The sequence below is a fragment of the Oncorhynchus gorbuscha genome, linkage group LG15 (genome assembly GCF_021184085.1).
Source record: "Oncorhynchus gorbuscha isolate QuinsamMale2020 ecotype Even-year linkage group LG15, OgorEven_v1.0, whole genome shotgun sequence".
NCBI classification, from domain to species: Eukaryota; Metazoa; Chordata; class Actinopteri; order Salmoniformes; family Salmonidae; genus Oncorhynchus; species Oncorhynchus gorbuscha.
In genome coordinates, this window is record NC_060187.1 from 60,532,211 (window position 1) to 60,551,178 (window position 18,968).

General features: G+C 45.4%; 1 protein-coding gene across 4 annotated transcripts in view; it reads left to right on the forward strand.

Annotated features, from left to right (window-relative positions):
• LOC123997620 (protein argonaute-3-like) overlaps positions 1-18,968 on the forward strand; it is a 44,455-nt gene that overhangs the window by 18,983 nt on the left and 6,504 nt on the right. For 2 of the 4 annotated variants that reach the window (XM_046302043.1, XM_046302044.1), the window contains 14 exons: positions 3,750-3,886; positions 5,572-5,706; positions 5,837-5,924; positions 6,477-6,624; positions 6,802-6,921; positions 9,780-9,923; positions 12,426-12,559; positions 13,086-13,270; positions 14,188-14,347; positions 14,743-14,833; positions 15,109-15,303; positions 15,708-15,842; positions 16,624-16,725; positions 17,086-17,285. In XM_046302043.1, the coding sequence (XP_046157999.1) occupies positions 3,750-3,886; positions 5,572-5,706; positions 5,837-5,924; positions 6,477-6,624; positions 6,802-6,921; positions 9,780-9,923; positions 12,426-12,559; positions 13,086-13,270; positions 14,188-14,347; positions 14,743-14,833; positions 15,109-15,303; positions 15,708-15,842; positions 16,624-16,725; positions 17,086-17,285 (1,974 nt within the window). Of the gene's footprint in view, positions 1-3,749; positions 3,887-5,571; positions 5,707-5,836; positions 5,925-6,476; positions 6,625-6,801; positions 6,922-9,779; positions 9,924-12,425; positions 12,560-13,085; positions 13,271-14,187; positions 14,348-14,742; positions 14,834-15,108; positions 15,304-15,707; positions 15,843-16,623; positions 16,726-17,060; positions 17,286-18,968 lie in introns of those variants that run through there. The other 2 variants (XM_046302045.1, XM_046302046.1) reach the window with 2 other exon arrangements.

Sequence of the window (18,968 nt, forward strand, 5' to 3'; positions counted from 1 at the left end):
AGGATGTTTTTAACATAAATCTTCAATTTTCCAACCGGAGAATTCCTTTGTCTATAGAAATGCAATGGAAGTCAAGCTAACTCTCACGTGAACGAGCATGGCCAGCTCGTGGCTTTCTGGCAGACCTCTGACTCAGAGCCCTCATTCCCCCCTCCTTAATAGTAAAAAGAATCAAACAAGGTTCTAAAGAGTGTTGAAATCTAGTGGAAGCCTTAGGAAGTGCAATATGACCCCATAGACACTGTGTTCGATAGGCCAAAAGTTGAGAAACTACAAACGTCAGATTTCCCACTTCCTGGTTGGATTTTTTTTCTCAGGTTTTTGCCTGCCATATGAGTTCTGTTATACTCCGACATCATTCAAAAAGTTTTAGAAACTTCAGTGTTTTCTATCCAAATCTACTAATAATATGCGTATATTAGCAATTGGGCCTGAGTTGCAGACAGTTTACTCTGGGCACCTTATTCATCCAAGCTACTCAATACTGCCCCCAGCCATAAGTTTTTGATTTATTTCACCTTTATTTAACCAGGTAGGCTAGTTGAGAACAAGTTCTCATTTGCAACTGCGACCTGGCCAAGATAAAGCGAAGCAATTCGACACATACAACAACAGAGTTACACATGGAATAAACAAAACACACAGTCAATAATACAGTAGAACAAAATAAAACAAAGTCTATAAAAAGGAAACAAAAAGTCTATGTACAGGAAATAAATAGGCCATGGTGGCGAATTAATTACAATATAGCAATTAAACGCGGGAATGGTAGATCGGCAGAAGATGAATGTGCAGGTAGAGATACTGGGGTGCAAAGGAGCTAAATAAATAAATACCCGTATGAGGTAGGTAGATAGATGGGCTGTTTACAGATAGGCTAAGTACAGGTGCAGTGATCTGTAAAATGCTCTGACAGCTGGTGCTTAAAGCAAGTGAGGGAGATGTGATTTTCCAGCTTCAGAGATTTTTGCAATTCGTTCCAGTCATGGGCAGCAGAGAACTGGAAGGAAAGACGACCAAAGTAGGAATTGGCTTTGGGGGTGACCAATGAGATATACCTGCTGGAGCGCGTGCTACGAGTGGGTGCTGCTATGGTGACCAGTGAGCTGAGATAAGGCGGGGCTTTACCTAGCAGAGACTTGTAGATAACCTGTAGCCAGTGGGTTTGGCGAAGTGTATGAAGCGATGGCCAACCAACGAGAGTGTACAGGTCACAATGATGGGTAGTGTATATGGGGCTTGGTGACAAAACAGATGGCACTGTGATAGACTGCATCCAGTTTGTTGAGTAGTGTTGGAGGCTATTTTATAGATGACATCACCAAAGTCAAGGATCGGTAGGATGGTCAGTTTTACGAGTGTATGTTTGGCAGCATGAGTGAAGGATGCTTTGTTGCGATATAGGAAGCTGATTCTAGATTTAATTTTGGATTGGAGATGCTTAATGTGAGTCTGGAAGGAGAGTTTACAGTCTAACCAGACACCCAGGTAGTTGTCCACGTATTCTAAGCCAGAGCCGTCCATAGTAGTTATGCTGGACGGGCGAGCAGGTGCGGGCAACGATCGATTGAAAAGCGTGCATTTAGTTTTACTTGCGTTTAAGAGCAGTTGGAGGCCATGGAAGGAGAGTTGTATGGCATTGAAGCTGGTCTGGAGGTTAGTTAAGTGTCCAAGGAGGGGCCAGAAGTTTACAGAATGGTGTCGTCTGCGTAGCGGTGGATCAGAGAATCACCAACAGCAAGAGCAATATCATTGATGTATACAGAAAATGGAGTCAGCCCGAGAATTGAACCCTGTGGCTCCCCCATAGAGACTGCCAGAGGTCCAGACAACAGGCCCTCCGATTTGACACACTGAACTCTATCAGAGAAGTAGTTGGTAAACCAGGCGAGGCAATCATTTGAGAAACCAAGGCTGTCGAGTCTGCCAATAAGAATGTTGTGACTTAAATGTAAATGTAAATGTGATTGACAGAGTCGAAAGCCTTGGCCAGGTCGATGAATACGGCTGCACAGTAATGTCTCTTATCGATGGCGGTTATGATGTCGTTTAGAACCTTGAGTGTGGCTGATGTGCACCCATGACCAGCTCTGAAACCAGATTGCATAGCAGAGAAGGTATGGTGGGATTCGAAATCGTCAGTAATCTGTTTGTTAACTTGGCTTTCGAAGACCTTAGAAAGACAGGGTAGGATGGATATAGGTCTGTAGCAGTTTGGGTCCAGAGTGTCAACCCCTTTGAAGAGGGGGATGACCGTGGCAGATTTCCAATCTTTGGGAATCTCAGACGATACGAAAGAGGTTGAACAGGCTAGTAATAGGGGTTGCAACAATTTCGGCAGATAATTTTAGAAAGAGAGGGTCCAGATTTTGCAGCTCTTTCAGAACATCGGCTATCTGGATTTGGGTAAAGGAGAAATGGTGGGGGCTTTGGCGGGTTGCTGTGGAGGGTGCCGGGCAGTTGACCGGGGTAGGGGTAGTGATGTGGAAAGCATGGCCAGCCGTAGAGAAATGCTTATTGAAATTCTCAATTATAGTGGATTTATCGGTGGTGACAATGTTTCCTAGCCTCAGAGCAGTGGGCAGCTGGGAGGAGGTGCTCTTATTCTCCATGGACTTTAGTGTCCCAGAACTTTTTGAGTTAGTACTACAGGATGCAAATTTCTGTTTGAAAAAGCTTGCCCTAGCTTTTCTAACTGCCTGTGTATATTTGTTCCTAACTTCCCTGAAAAGTTACAAATCACTGGGGCTATTCGACGCTAATGCAGAACGCCACAGGATGTTTTTGCGCTGGTCAAGGGCAGACAGGTCTGGCGTGAACCAAGGACTTTATCTATTCCTAGTTCTACATTTTTTGAGGGGCATGCTTATTTAAGATGGTGAGGAAGCCACTTTTAAAGAATAGCCAGGCATCATCTACTGACGGGATGAGGTCAATGTCATTCCAGGATACCCCGGCTAGGTCGATTAGAAAGGCCTGCTCGCAGAAGTGTTTCAGGGAGCGTTTGACAGTGATGAGGGGTGGTCGTTTGGTTGCAGACCCATTATAGATGCAGGCAGTGATCGCTGAGATCTTGATTGAAAACAGCAGAGGTGTATTTGGAGGGCGAATTAGTTAGGATGACATTTATGAGGGTGCCCGTGTTTACTGATTTGGGGTTGTACCTGGTAGGTTCATTGATAAATTTGTGTGAGATTGAGGGCATCAAGCTTAGTTTGTAGGATGGCCGGGGTGTTAAGCATGTCCCAGTTTAGGTCACCTAGTAGCACGAGCTCAGAAGATCGATGGGGGGGCAATCAGTTCACATATAGTATCGAGGGCACAGCTGGGGGCAGAGGGAGGTCTATAGCAAGCGGCAACAGTGAGAGACTTGTTAATGAAAGTATTTTCCCAAGTCTTAAATAATAACTGGCTTCTGTGTATCGACACCTGCCATAAGGCTATGTTTGCTATAGCTTCAGGCTACTGCATTGACAGAATGTGTCCAGTATACGCTGTTATTAATGAGTCTTTGCCGCTCAGTGATCAGTTGTCGATAAGGCCATGTGGAGTTTTCACCCTCTTGTTTCGTTGCTGTTCAGTGTCAACTGGGAAAATAGCTTGTTGTCAGACTGTCATTGTGCAAAGAGCCATTGACCAAGATCTTGGTCCAGGTTGTGGATACTAACTTCCCCATTATCTTATCTGTCTGTCCCCCTTCTATTTCTCTCTCCTTATTTTGTCGCTCTTTTCTCTCTCCCCCTCTCCAGGTACACCCCGGTGGGTCGCTCCTTCTTCTCAGCCCCAGAGGGCTACGACCATCCTCTGGGAGGGGGGAGAGAGGTGTGGTTTGGTTTCCACCAGTCTGTACGTCCCGCCATGTGGAAGATGATGCTCAATATTGACGGTGAGGACAGCGCACATCACTTTGCAACCAATCTTATCCGTAACCATTTAGGGGGATAAAAAAATCTGGGGCCATATGGATAAGAGTAGGAATTCTGATCTAGGATCAAGTCCCCCTGTCCATGTAATCTTATTCAATGTGATCTAAAGGGCTAAACTGGTGTTAAATCATCACTCTTACTCTGAGACGCTTTATGACTGCAGGCCCTAAATCTGTATTGGTGTTTGAGGCAACTTCTACCTAATATGGGAGGACTCCATAGTGGGTGTTGTGCCGCATGCTGGCAACAGGGGGGTTTGGAAAGAGGGTTCTGGTAATAGGTGGGTGGGCTGGCCGTAGGCTTTGTAGAAAGTGTATTTTGGGGGGGGGGGGGGGGTTCTTGCTTTGTGGAAACTGTCTAGGCAGTTGCTGTGGAGACAGACTTACAGGGATCTGAAGGGCCCTGTGTTTGGGAGCTATTTTTGGTGGGCTGCTTTTGTTTTGGGGAGTGTCTGACTGCTCTGTCTTCGGGCCTCTCTCACTCAGGCGGTTTTCCCGCTCTCCCTCTCTCGCAAATCATTTTGCTTCCTCTAGCCCCTCGCCCATTCGCCACCAAAGGGCAGAAAAGTCCAACCATCTGCAAATGATTCTCTTTCATTAGTCATTGTGTGCTCAAGGAACGAGGAGAATAGGCCCTAAAAGAGCGCGAAAACAAATGGGCGCCAATGATCTGTTTTTATATCTCACCAGGGGACATGTATAAAATCACACACATGCTAGCTGAAGATATAGCAACACTGAGAAAATGTACCAGTACATACAGTGGGGCAAAAAAGTATTTAGTCAGCCAACTTACTTTCCACCATAATTTGCAAATAAATTCATAAAAAATCCTCCAATGTGATTTTCTGGATTTTTTTTTTCTCTCATTTTGTTTGTCATAGTTGAAGTGTACCTATGATCAAAATTACAGGCCTCTCTCATCTGTAAGTGGGAGAACTTGCACAATTGGTGGCTGACTAACTACTTTTTTGCCCCACTGTAAGCAACAAACAAAAATGTGCTCTATTTAAAACCCTTTCATTTTCACACTCCCAGGAGTAATGTATCAGCACTCTCACAAACTGACATCAAAACAAACATGAAATTGCTGATGTCATTTCCTGTTTATTCGGATGAGAATCCTACTGTCTGTGTGGAGAGTGACCGTGACCTGTACTCCCCGTCATTTCTAATCGCATGTATGCTCCGGTCGTCAGCGTCGCTGTCAGACGTGGCCCTGACGTCACTGTGAAGTCAGCACAGTGTCAGTGCAGCATCTGTTTCCTCTTCTCATCTCTCCTTTCAGGTGGAGAAAAGCATTAGGGCCTTCATCTAGGGGCCACCTTCCTCTAACGGCACATAAAGCCAGAGGGATGTTGGATGTTCCTCCTAGGTTTTATTTCGTGGCTACAGGCCTTGAGCTGCTGTACTTGGTTTGATTTGAGATATGGACCTAAATAGCTAAAAAAAAAATGATGATGGCTGATAATTGATGACAAATGGCTGCTTCTGGCGTGACGTATTTGGCAGACCAAGATCAATTCACATTTTGCATCGACAGTAAAGAGCTAGGGAGATTACTCTCAGTTTGGCAGGTATTGCCAGTGATTGGTAATTCTGAGTGAGTGTGAGCGAGTGTTTTAATGGCCCTGTCTGTCCTGCAGTTTCTGCCACGGCCTTCTACAAAGCCCAGCCTGTGATCCAGTTCATGTGTGAGGTCCTGGACATCCACAACATAGACGAGCAGCCCCGACCTCTCACAGACTCCCACCGGGTCAAGTTCACCAAAGAAATCAAAGGTAGAGTATTTTGTGTGTGCGTTTGTCTGTGTGCGTGAAAGAGGATGTAAACTAGACTTTTGGGCGTGCCTGTGTACACACATTTGTGTCATTGCCACGTCCCTGAGGTCCTAAAAGCTGTCCTGTCCAGGTCTGAAGGTGGAGGTGACCCACTGTGGAACCATGCGGCGGAAGTACCGCGTTTGCAACGTAACCCGTCGGCCCGCCAGCCATCAAACGTGAGTCACGAGAGCCCCGGTGGGAGGGTGGGGTGGGACAGGAAGTAGATGAGATTGGGTGGAGTGGAACTAGGGAGAGAGTGGGGTGTGGTGGGACTAGGAGAGGCCAGAGAGAGACTGGGAGGAGACACACATGGAGCCTGCGGGGTGGGGTGGGAGAGGAGAGGAGCGTGCACTTGAATGTAGGTTGACCTGTTCCCAAGAATTCACCAGAACCACAAAATGTCTGAGTCAGATCCTTGTCTCGAGGTCAATGGGTGTTAGTCATCGTTGGCCAATATGCTATTACATGCAGCTGTTTATCTACTGCTGCTGCTTCTTTGCTTTCCAGTATCTACTGATGCTCAACATTTTGAGAATGATTTGCTCAATGTTTTGATGGCTTTGTGAGGCCGTTTCTGTATCTTCACTGTATTGATCTGAACTAGAAATTGAAGACCACTTTAGCTGTTGATAACCTTAGTCTACGTAGACCCCTCTTGCGCAGCCGCCCCTTTCAATGTTAGTAAAGAGTTCTTAACCCTTGCCGTTCCATCTACCTGTTGTGGTCAGGTTCCCTCTGCAGCTGGAGAATGGTCAAACGGTGGAACGCACGGTGGCCCAGTACTTCAGAGAGAAGTATAGCCTGCAGCTCAAGTATCCCCACCTACCCTGCCTCCAGGTGGGGCAGGAGCAGAAGCACACCTACCTGCCCCTGGAGGTGAGAAATATTCATTTCTTTGCCTGATTCACACTATAGGACCAACCCAAACCGTGCTGTGATGGCTCGGATATTGTCTTTTCACATGGTCCTTTTTAGCATGGCTTCCGTTTGGCCAAATAGTGTGATTAAAATACTTTGCAATATACTCAATGCTTTTGTGCTGTGTCCCTGCAGGTGTGTAACATAGTAGCAGGGCAGCGCTGCATCAAGAAACTGACAGATAATCAGACGTCCACTATGATCAAAGCCACGGCTCGCTCTGCACCTGACAGACAGGAGGAGATCAGCCGGCTGGTGAGTCAGTGGCGCCGCCTGGTGGCACGGAGTCTTATTTACAGTTATACAAGGGGTGGGTCTAATCCTGGATGCTGATTGGTTAACCCCATTCCAGCCGGTGTCTATTCCACAAGTTAACACCGGCTAAATCTATGAAGTTGAAATGCCGATTGACTCTGTTCCATCTGTCTGCGTAATCCAAGGTCTTGTCAGTTCAGCCAGGCCATTTGTATACTAGATCTTCACTGTAAAAAGCATCCTAGACATTATCTCCCATTTTTCTTTTAGACTTGCGTTTAGTTTTCAACAGCAAAGATTTTCAATAACCTTGCTGTCTGTCTCTGACATTTGCAACATTGTTTCAATATTGAAATTCGATCTCCAGTTCTCCTATGGTAATGACCGCTATCGGGGTGGGCGAGACACAGGCTGGCAACTTTGGACACCTACTCATTCAAGGATTTTTCTTTATTTTTACTATTTTCTTCATGATATGTAATCCTGTAGTAACCACAAGTGTTAAACTAATCAAAATATGTTTGACGTTCTTCAAAGTAGCCATCCTTTGCCTTAATGACAGCTTTGTACACTATTGGCATCCTCTCAACCAGCTTCATGAGGTAGTCACCTGGAATGCTTTTCCAACAGTCTCGAAGGAGTTCCCACATATGCTGAGAACTTGTTGTACTGCAGAGTGAAGGAAAAGCAGCCAATTTATCCCAAACCATCTCAATTGTTTTGAAGTCTGTGTGATTTGTGGAGGCCAGGTAATCTGTTGCAGCACTCCATCACGCTCTTCCTTGGTCAAATAGCCGTTACACAGCCTAGAGGTGTGTTGGGTCATTGTCCTGTTGGAAAACAAATGATAGTCCCACTGAGCGTGAACCAGATGGGATGGTGTATCGTTTCAGAATGCTGTGGTATGCATGCTGGTTAAGTGTGCCATGAATTCTAAATAAATCATTGTCACCAGCAAAGTACCATCACACCACCTCCATGCTTCACGGTGGTAACCACACATGTGGAGATCATCTGTTCACCTACTCTGCGTCTCACAAAGACACGGCGGTTTGAAACAAAAAATCTCAAATTTGGACTCATCGGACCAGACATTTTCTGGATTGACTGACCTTCATGTCTTAAAGTAATGACAGACTGTCGTTTCTCTTTGCTTATTTGAACTGTTGCCATAATATGGACTTAGCCCTATTTGGTAAAAGACCATCTTGTGTATACCACCCCTACCTTGTCGCAACTGATTGGCTCAAACACATTAAAAAGGAAAGAAATTCCACAAATGATTTGTAAAAGGCACACCTGTCAATTTTAAATGCATTCCAGGAGACTACCTCATGAAGCTTTTTGAGAGAATGCCAAGACTGTGCGAAATTGTCATCCAAGGCAAATGGTGGCTACATTGACGAATCTCAAATATAAAATGTATTTTGAATGAACACTTTTTTTGGTTCCTACATGATTCCTACATGTGTTTAATACATGTGTTATTTCATAGTTTTGATGTCTTCACTATTATTCTACAATGTAGAACATATTAAAAATAAAGAAAAACCCTTTTGACTGGTACTGTCCATGAGGAAATGTCAATAGAAAAACAGGAAATGCAGCTGGTTTACTGTATTTTGGCTACACTGTTTGACGTGACTGTGTTAGCTAGCTAGCAAGCAAGTAAGGGATAAAAATGTTTGCCAGCCATCATGGCAACGGAACATTTAGAACAAACGACTGGGTTGTGTCCATAGATTTAGAACAAAAAGACTTAGCGACTGGGTGGCTGGCCGATAGAACGAAGCCTTTTAGATCATAAAGAACAAGACGGGCCTGATCCTAGATTAGCTCTCCAACTCTGAGCCGTTTCGTCAAACCGAACCGATAGAACGAATGACCAGCCGGGTTGGGTAGCAACCATAGATTTTTGTCGGGACTATATCTTGTGGAAGGATGAAATTGTATGAATAAATTGATCAAAATAAAGTTAATGAAAATGTCAATCATTATTTTAATATGTTGGTAATGCCCTCAACCGGTGTTTTGGAGGATGTATTGGTACGGTTTGCCGAAATGTCTCAGAGTTGGAGAGCTAATCTAGGATCAGGTCCCCTGTCTTGTTCTTTATGATCTAAAAGGCTAAACTGCTCATCGATCGGCACTCCTACTCTGAGACACTTAATGAATACGGGCCCAGGTCAGTTTTATTTGAGGTCAGTGAAAGGCTAGTTTGAAGATGGTATTGTTGGCTAGCTGTCACCAGCACACTGCCTGGCCATGGTGTTTTCTGAAGGAGGAGAGAGGCCAACACCTCTGCCATTCGACTCCAATAGATGGCATTTAATTCAGGCTCTGCTTCGGCCACCTTATTAAACAGACATCCGATCTCCCACCTGGGATTAAGACATACCTCTGGCTGATAGTCCACTGCCAGAGACAGTAAAAGTCTAATTTAGATGCAGAGAACCATCAGTGAATAGTAACTGAATTAAAGTGTGGTTGGAATAACTGTGAAATATGCATAACGATTGGACAAACTGAGGGGGAAGTTTGAGAATGTTTTAAAGATGTCTTAAGGTTATTTCAGGATGTTGCGTGTGACAGAGTTCTGGGGGAAATGTGAACTAAAAACAATCTACATACTTGTGAGTTGTCTCAACATCAACCTCCTCAAACCTCAAATATTCATTAGGGCATTCCGTACCAAATTACTGTTTTATTTTTTGACAAGTTGATTGTTTCTAATAGGAGTAGTTTTTTTTCTTTCTTCTGTTTTAGTGCATTGTGAATATGACACTGCCTTCTGGATACCAACTTACCTCACCACCCTAAACACTCCTTTCTCTGTCTCTGTGTGTGCACCCCTGCAGGTGCGTAGTGCCAACTACGAGGCTGACCCCTTTGTGCAGGAGTTCCAGTTCAAGGTGCGCGACGAGATGGCCCACGTGACTGGGCGCGTGCTGCCTGCCCCCATGCTGCAATACGGCGGCAGGGTGAGCACAGAGCACTTTATGGTACCCTTCCTTTAAATCACGCTCCATACTCTGTTTGTGTGACACGCTACCTACCCTTGCTATATGAGGGAACTAACCCCCTTGCTTTGGTTTGATCCGTTTGTCTTTCCCCTCTGTGAATAGTCTAGGAGCAGGTGTGCTGATCTAGGATCAGGTCCCCCTCTTCTTCATAGTGATTTCAAAGACTAAATTGATCCTATATTCGGCATGCCTACTCTTAAGACAATTTATGAATACAGGCTTGTCTGTGTGGATTTAATATAAACTAGTAGTCTTTGCTCAAAGCTAACACTGCTACATAATTTTTAATTTCTGCTTTTATTGAGAATGCATAGTACAGATCGTTATGACATAATATGCTTTTACTCAATTTAGCTTCCTTTTGTGGTGTTCATCCTTTTTCATTTTTAAAATTTATTTTGCCATTTCACTTTTTGCAATTTGTGAGAGTAGATGACACATTAGTGGGATTTTACTGGAAACAGTCAAATCAAATTTTAAGCCTTAATCCCAGACCCAGTTTTGTATTCAAACATTTTAAAGTGATTAGGACTGCCCAAGGAGAACTCCAATAAATCTGTTTTTCTGGACAGTGGATGAGGTCAGCCTAAAGATGCTGGTTTCATTTTGTTAAGACACTCCAGGACCTGACTTGTTTTCGTATTTCTACCTTGTCTGTAAATTACTAAACCATGTACGTAAACAGCATATTTGGTGCATATTTTCAAATAAAATGTTATCAAATTCAGATTTTTCACTATAAACAAATTTTGTGACGGCTAAATTTGGAGAATGCAGATGATTCTGAAGCTGGGAGAGTTGGAGTGTTGGAAGAGTGACTTTCAGGAAATAAATGGCCATTAAAGTGAAGTACAATGAATTTACCTTACCAATCGCGAAACACCTATTGAGGCCTAATCACGATCTCTTCAAATGAAGTTACTACATATACAGTCCTTCGGAAAGTTTTCAGACCCCTTGAATTTTTCCACATTTTGTACATTATAGCCTTATTCTAAAATGTATTCATTTGTTTGAGGAAAAACAATCTACACACACACTACCCCATAGTGACAAAGGGAAAACAGGTTTTTAGAATTTTTTGCTAATTTATATATGTTTTAATTGCATTTACATAAGTATTCAGACCCTTTACTAAGTACCTTGTTGAAGCACCTTTTGGCAGTTATTACAGCCTCAATTCTTCTTGGGTATGACGCTAAAAGCTTGGCACATCTGTGTTTGGAGTTTCTCCTGTTCTTCTCTGCAGATCCTATCAAGCTCTGTCAGGTTGGATGGGGAGCGTTGCTTCACAGATAGTTTCACGTCTCCAGAGATGTTCGATCGGGTTCATGGTCGGCCTTTGGCTGGGCCACTCAAGGACAAGTGCTTAGGGTTGTTGTCCTGTTGGAAGGTGAACCTTCGCCCCAGTCTGAGGTCCTGAACCTGCTCGAGTGATTTCATCAAGGATCTCTTTGTACTTTGCTCCGTTCATCTATCCCTCGATCCTGGCTAGTCTCGCAGTCCCTGCCGCTGAACAAGAAACCCACAGTGTGATGCTGTCACCACCGTCCTTCACCGTACGGATAGTGCCAGGCTTCCTCCAGACGTGATGCTTGGCATTCTGTCCAAATAGTTCAATCGGTTTCATCAGACCAGATAATCTCGTTTATCATGGTCTGAGAGTCTTTCTGTGCCTTTTAGCAAACTCCAAGTGGGCTGTCATGTGCCTTTTTTTACTGAGGGGCTTCCGTCTGGCCACTCTACCATAAACGCCTGATTTGGTGGAATGCTGTAGAGATGGTTGTCTTTCTGGATGGTTCTCCCATCTCCACAGAGGAACTCTGGAGCTTTGTCAGTGACCATCAAGTTCTTGGTCACCTCCCTGACCAAGGCCTTTCTCCCCCGATTGCTCAGTTTGGCCGGGTGGCCAGCTCTAGGAAGAGTCTTGGTGGTTCTGAAAATCTTCCATTTAAAAAATGGAGGCCACTGTGTTCTTGAGGACCTTCAATGCTACAGAAATAGTTTGGTACCCTTCCCCAGATGTGTCTCAACACATTTTAAAACACAGCACCTGTCTTTCAGTCTATACGTGTGTGTGTTTTTAAATTGGACTGTATCCATAGTGTTGGTGTCCACGCATTTTTGTGTCATTTCTACATGTATGCCTGCATGAATTGTCTGCATGTCCTACTCTATTGGGTGTATGTGGTTACTGTGCAATTTTTTTTCTATCCTCGTGGGGACCTGACATCCCCAAATGTCCCCAAGGATACTAAAACATGGAAGATGATCCCTCATGGAGACATTTCCCACATCCCCATGATGACAAATGCTATTTTAAACATAGGGGTTAGGTTTCTGCTTACAATTAGGTTTAGGGAAAATAGGATTTTTATTGGAAATACATTTTAGGTCCACACAAGGATAGAAAAACAAGTGTGTTTTTGCGCAAAATGTGTGTACACGCATCAGATCAACCGTACTACACTGTGGTTTCAGAACCGGACAGTGGCCACCCCAAGTCACGGGGTGTGGGACATGAGGGGCAAACAGTTCCACACGGGAGTAGAGATCAAGATGTGGGCCATCGCGTGTTTCGCCACACAGAGGCAGTGTCGTGAGGAGATCCTCAAGTAAGAACCAGCCAGTCTTATCTGTTTCACCCACTTACTATGTGTACAACTGTGTTATGCTCGTTAAGGCACACCGTGGCAAAATGTTCAACGGAAAACAAATGAGCGTTTCTTATTGGTCCAGGTAGTCCTGCCCTGTTTCAGTACATTTTCTTCCATTTGGTGCCTAATAAACATAACCCCCCCTATTCATTAAGCAGCTTCTCACATAGCCACAGGGATACATGGAAAGGAATCCCTCCCTGTTACGGATGTGTTGGAGATGACCTTCCAGATAAGAAAGTGATCCTTGTGTAATTAGTTTGTCCTCTACGCCTCCGATACAACCTTGTTAGAATTTACACAGCCTTGTTAGAATTTACACAGCAACTCTCAAGGATGACATTACTAAACCACTCCCTAACCAACCAGATTAACATTTGGTCTTTACAACCTTCCTTTTTCCCTACTCCCTCATTTCTCCATTACTGTCTCTTCATTACTCTTTCCCTCCCCAATTCCTCCATCCATTACCCACCTCTTATAGGGGTTTCACAGACCAGCTGCGTAAGATCTCCAAGGATGCTGGGATGCCCATCCAGGGCCAGCCGTGTTTCTGTAAATACGCCCAGGGAGCCGACAGTGTGGAGCCCATGTTCAGGCATCTGAAGAACACCTACTCTGGACTGCAGCTCATCATCGTCATCCTGCCCGGAAAGACCCCCGTCTACGGTAGGCGGCACCCATAGACATACATATTCACATGATATTCATTGGAATCAATCACATTTATTCATAAAACCCTTCTTACATCAGCTGATGTCACAAAGTGCTGAACAGAAACCCAGCCTAATACCCCAAACAGTGCAGGTGTAGAAGCACGGTGGCTAGGAAAAACTCCCTAGAAAGGCTTGAACCTAGGAAGGAACCTGGAGGAACCAGGCTTTGAGGGGTGGCCAGTCCTCTTCTGGCTGAGCCGAGGGAGACTCTTTGTGTTCACCTTCACAGTCCAGACTACACTCAATCATAGGACCTACTGAAGAGATGAGTCTTCAATAAAGACTTAAAGGTTGAGACCGAGTCTGCATCTCTCACATGGTTAGGCAGACCATTCCATGAAAATGGAACTCTATAGGAGAGAACCCTGCCTCCAGCTGTTCACTTAGAAATTATAGGGACAGTAAGGAGGCTTGCGTCTTGTGACTGCAGCATACGTGTAGGTATGTACGGCAGGACCAAATCGGAAAGATGGGTAGGAGCAAGCCCATGTAATGCTTTGTAGGTTAGCAGTAAAACCTTAATCAGCCCGAGCCTTAACAGGAAGCCAGTGTAGAGGCTAGCACTGGTCCTAAATGGATCCTTGAGGAACACTGAAATGTCCAGTCACCTTATTCATGCTGATTAATTGTCTAACATTTTCTGTATCTATATAATAGTTCTACCAAAGCATCTGCTTTTCTTTGACATTATTGTTGCTGAAGCAGCTTTGATAAGGGATGTGTGTTACCAGACAGATGTACACTATCTGTTATCTATCAATACCTTCCCTTTAAAGCATAGGTGGTACCTTACTCTTTACTTCCCTAATCTGACTGACTGTTAATTGCACAGAGATTGATTGATCACTGTCTGTTACTGGTCCTGTGTAGCGGAGGTGAAGAGGGTGGGAGATACTCTCCTAGGAATGGCCACTCAGTGTGTCCAGGTGAAGAACGTGGTGAAGACGTCCCCCCAGACCCTCTCCAACCTCTGCCTCAAGATCAATGTCAAGCTGGGCGGAATCAACAATATCCTGGTGCCTCACCAACGGTACGAGTCCACCGTGGCTGGAGGATAGAAGGACTGGAATGACCATACAAATATTTCTAATCAGTTGAAAGCATATTTAGTCATATTTATCTTCCATTAGAAGTGTGCACCACTTCGTTTTGAGACGTGAAGTGGGGCATCCGTTTAAACAGTAAATTTACTTTGTTAATCCTTAGAACTTACTACAATAGTCCATATCTGTTTCAAATGCTGTATGTAAGAGAACGTTTTTGTTTTTTTGTACACAAATTAAATCAATAGCAATCTCCCAATCAAGTGTCCTCCAATTTATGATTGACATAATGTACATAGTGTAAAATCTAAACCCATAATCATTTTAGAGAACCTTTGTTTGAACTCTGTCCTCACTGGTCCTTCCCTCTTCCTCCACCCAGACCCTCAGTATTCCAGCAGCCAATCATCTTCCTGGGGGCGGACGTTACACACCCCCCTGCTGGAGACGGGAAGAAGCCCTCCATCGCTGCAGTGAGTTCACTTAACTCCTATTGGCCTATACCAGGGGTCTTGAACTCATTTCGCCCAGGGGCCACATTTATATATTTTTTTACTATTCCAACCATGGGCTACATTTTACTAAGATAACCGCATGTTTAAAACTTCTGTGGCCTGGTCTATACTGTATTGCCAATGCATTCAAGGTCATAATGTTTGTGCAGAGCTATTCAATTTGCACAGCACTGGTGTTTGTGTGTCTCACACACTCTCTCTCTCCCACCCTGTTTCTCTCTATACATCTCCAGGTGGTCGGCAGTATGGACGCCCACCCCAGCAGGTACTGTGCCACAGTGAGGGTCCAGAGGCCCAGGCAGGAGGTGATCCAGGATCTGGCCTCTATGGTCCGAGAACTGCTGATCCAGTTCTACAAGTCGACCCGCTACAAGCCCACCAGGATCATCTTCTACAGGGACGGAGTGTCAGAGGGCCAGTTCAGACAGGTGAGCAAAGGCCAAGTGACTATCCTGGGGGGAAAAATGTAAGTCGCTCTCCACCTCCAGAACTTCAGAAACTAGAGGGTCAAATGTTGTCCTTCTTTAATTAAACTGATGAAGTTAGGTAGATGTCCTATCTGTTTAAGTAAACCATTGATGCACATCATGAAGATCCACTAAGAGGACATTAGAATAACATGCATGACTGTCATCAAATCATCACTGTGACCAAAACATGAAAATGCTTATTTCCCCGTCACATTGTCAGACGGTGGCAAAAGGGTGCAATGTCGAGGCCTGTATCATCTACCTCGACTGGTGCGATCTAGAAAAACTGCTCCGAGCCGAGATGGTGGACATCCAAAGTCATATCGTCCGTAATGGATGTTTTATCCCTCTGCCCACCCCAGGTGCTGTACTACGAGCTGCTGGCCATCCGCGAGGCCTGCATTGGCCTAGAGAAGGAGTACCAGCCCGGCATCACCTACATCGTGGTCCAGAAACGCCACCACACCCGCCTCTTCTGTGCCGACCGCAACGAAAGGGTGAGAGGGCCCACTTGACTTCCGGCCACCCTCCCAACTACCTTACGGTCATTCTGACATGATACCATGCCTGAGTCACACTATAGGGTCGACACCCACCCAAACTGTGCTGGCTCTTATATTTTCTTAGGCCAGCTCACTACAGCTTGGTTCAACTCCTGTTTGGCACAGCAGTGTGAAAAGCCCTTTTATAGATTAGGGAAGGGGGGGGTGTGTGTTTGAGTTGGTCCGTGTTCTTTATTACCCCCTAGTTTATTAAGTGCTCTAAATGGTTGTCCTAATTATCCAATTACCCTGTTGTCAATGGGCCTGCTCTCTTGGTAATTATATTCCATTATAGCATTAGGCCTGATGTGGAATGACGGACCTGGAGTGCCACTCGAGGCCTGGGAGAGCAGGGCTTTTTGGCGTTTATCACCTTGTTTACAAGTGAAGTGCACTTTTACAGACGGGGAGAAATCCATTTTGTCATTATTCTGGTCATTTGTTGATTACGTCATTCAGAACTGTGGATATGGGGCGGCTCACAATTGTCCCGGCGCCGTTGTAAATAAGTATTTGTTCTTAACTAACTTGCCTTATTAAATAAAACATATTTGAACATTCTACACCTCCCTCCCGCTGTTTGTTCACTTTCTGCCGTCGTTAAATGAGTCCAAGGGATGGACATGTGTTTGTGTGAAGCTTGGTGTTGAAGAAGAACAGGACAGATGGAAGGCCGTTTTTAACTCTTGCCAGTTTATTAATAATAACCCCAAATCGACGACAACTTTTCTTTCAGGTTGGACGTAGTGGAAACATTCCTGCTGGCACCACGGTGGACACGGACATCACACACCCCTATGAGTTTGACTTTTACCTCTGCAGTCACGCTGGAATACAGGTACTGGAGCATTCACCATCTGTTCATCTAGCCTGCTGCCTCACTGCACTTTACTCTCAGGAAATGACTTTACTCTCAGGAAATACGCCTCCTTTTTAGAATTTAAACGCACTGTGTTTTGTTTTTTTTGGTAGGTACATTTTTTTTACTGAAACTAAACGACCAAATACTCTATGGTTTTCAAGCTGAAGAAAATCTGACAAAATGTGTAACTAAGTAGGCCTATAGTTCATTCTAAAAACCCAATTGTCCTGAATTTCAGTTGAAAGCCATTGTCTTTCTACTTCAGTCTTAATACCACATCTATATTAAATCCCCATATTGAGGCTGTGTAGTATGTGTAACGTCTGCTGTCCCCAGGGCACCAGTCGGCCCTCCCACTACCACGTCCTGTGGGACGACAACTGCTTCACGGCCGACGAGTTCCAGCTGCTCACTTACCAGCTGTGCCACACCTACGTGCGCTGCACCCGCTCCGTCTCCATCCCCGCGCCAGCCTACTACGCCCACCTGGTGGCCTTCCGTGCCCGCTACCATCTGGTGGACAAGGAGCATGACAGGTGATTGGCAGGGATGGGGGGTGTGGGTTACTCTCACTGCACAAAACAGACTGATTTAGTGTTTCTGTATGCTTCGCCTCTGTTGTGCTCAACTTTACGTTTCATATTTCCTATCTATTTTGGGTGAGATGTACAGTATTGCAATACTGTTTTTTTGTGTGTTCTACTGCCCCCAAAGCAGCGCTAGGTATTATACTGCCCCCAAAGCAGCGCTAGGTATTATACTGCCCCCAAGGCAGCGCTAGGTATTATACTGCCCCCAAGGCAGCGCTAGGTATTATACTGCCCCCAAGGCAGCGCTAGGTATTATACTGCCCCCGACAGCAGCGCTAGGTATTGTACTGACCCCGACAGCAGCGCTAGGTATTGTACTGACCCCGACAGCAGCGCTAGGTATTGTACTGACCCCGACAGCAGCGCTAGGTATTGTACTGACCCCGACAGCAGCGCTAGGTATTGTACTGACCCCCGACAGCAGCGCTAGGTATTGTACTGACCCCGACAGCAGCGCTAGGTATTGTACTGACCCCGACAGCAGCGCTAGGTATTGTACTGACCCCGACAGCAGCGCTAGGTATTGTACTGACCCCGACAGCAGCGCTGGTATTGTACTGACCCCGACAGCAGCGCTAGGTATTGTACTGACCCCGACAGCAGCGCTAGGTATTGTACTGACCCCGACAGCAGCGCTAGGTATTGTACTGACCCCGACAGCAGCGCTAGGTATTGTACTGACCCCGACAGCAGCGCTAGGTATTGTACTGACCCCGACAGCAGCGCTAGGTATTGTACTGACCCCGACAGCAGCGCTAGGTATTGTACTGACCCCGACAGCAGCGCTAGGTATTGTACTGACCCCGACAGCAGCGCTAGGTATTGTACTGACCCCGACAGCAGCGCTAGGTATTGTACTGACCCCGACCAGCGCTACAGCAGCAGCAGCTAGGTATTGTACTGACCCCGACAGCAGCGCTAGGTATTGTACTGACCCCGACAGCAGCGCTAGGTATTGTACTGACCCCAGAAAGCAGCGCTAGGTATTGTACTGACCCCAGAAAGCAGCGCTAGGTATTGTACTGACCCCAGAACAGCAGCGCTAGGTATTGTACTGACCCCAGGTATTGTACTGAAAGCAGCGCTAGGTATTGTACTGACCCCGACAAAGCAGCGCTAGGTATTGTACTGACCCCAGAAAGCAGCGCTAGGTATTGTACTGACCCCAGAAAGCAGCGCTAGGTATTGTACTGACCCCAGAAAGCAGCGCTAGGTATTGTACTGACCCCAGAAAGCAGCGCTAGGTATTGTACTGACCCCAGAAAGCAGCGCTAGGTATTGTACTGACCCCAGAAAGCAGCGCTAGGTATTGTACTGACCCCAGAAAGCAGCGCTAGGTATTGTACTGACCCCAGAGAGCAGCGCTAGGTATTGTACTCACCCCAGAGAGCAGCGCTAGATATTATACTGCCCCCAGAGAGCAGCGCTAGATATTATACTGCCCCCAGAGAGCAGCGCTAGATATTATACTGCCCCCAGAGAGCAGCGCTAGATATTATACTGCCCCCAGAGAGCAGCGCTAGATATTATACTGACCCAGACAGCTAGCTTTCTCTGTAAATATTTTTTTTTAGCTTCAAATAAGTGTGTATCATTGTTGACTTGTCTTTCTGATCCATTCATGTATGT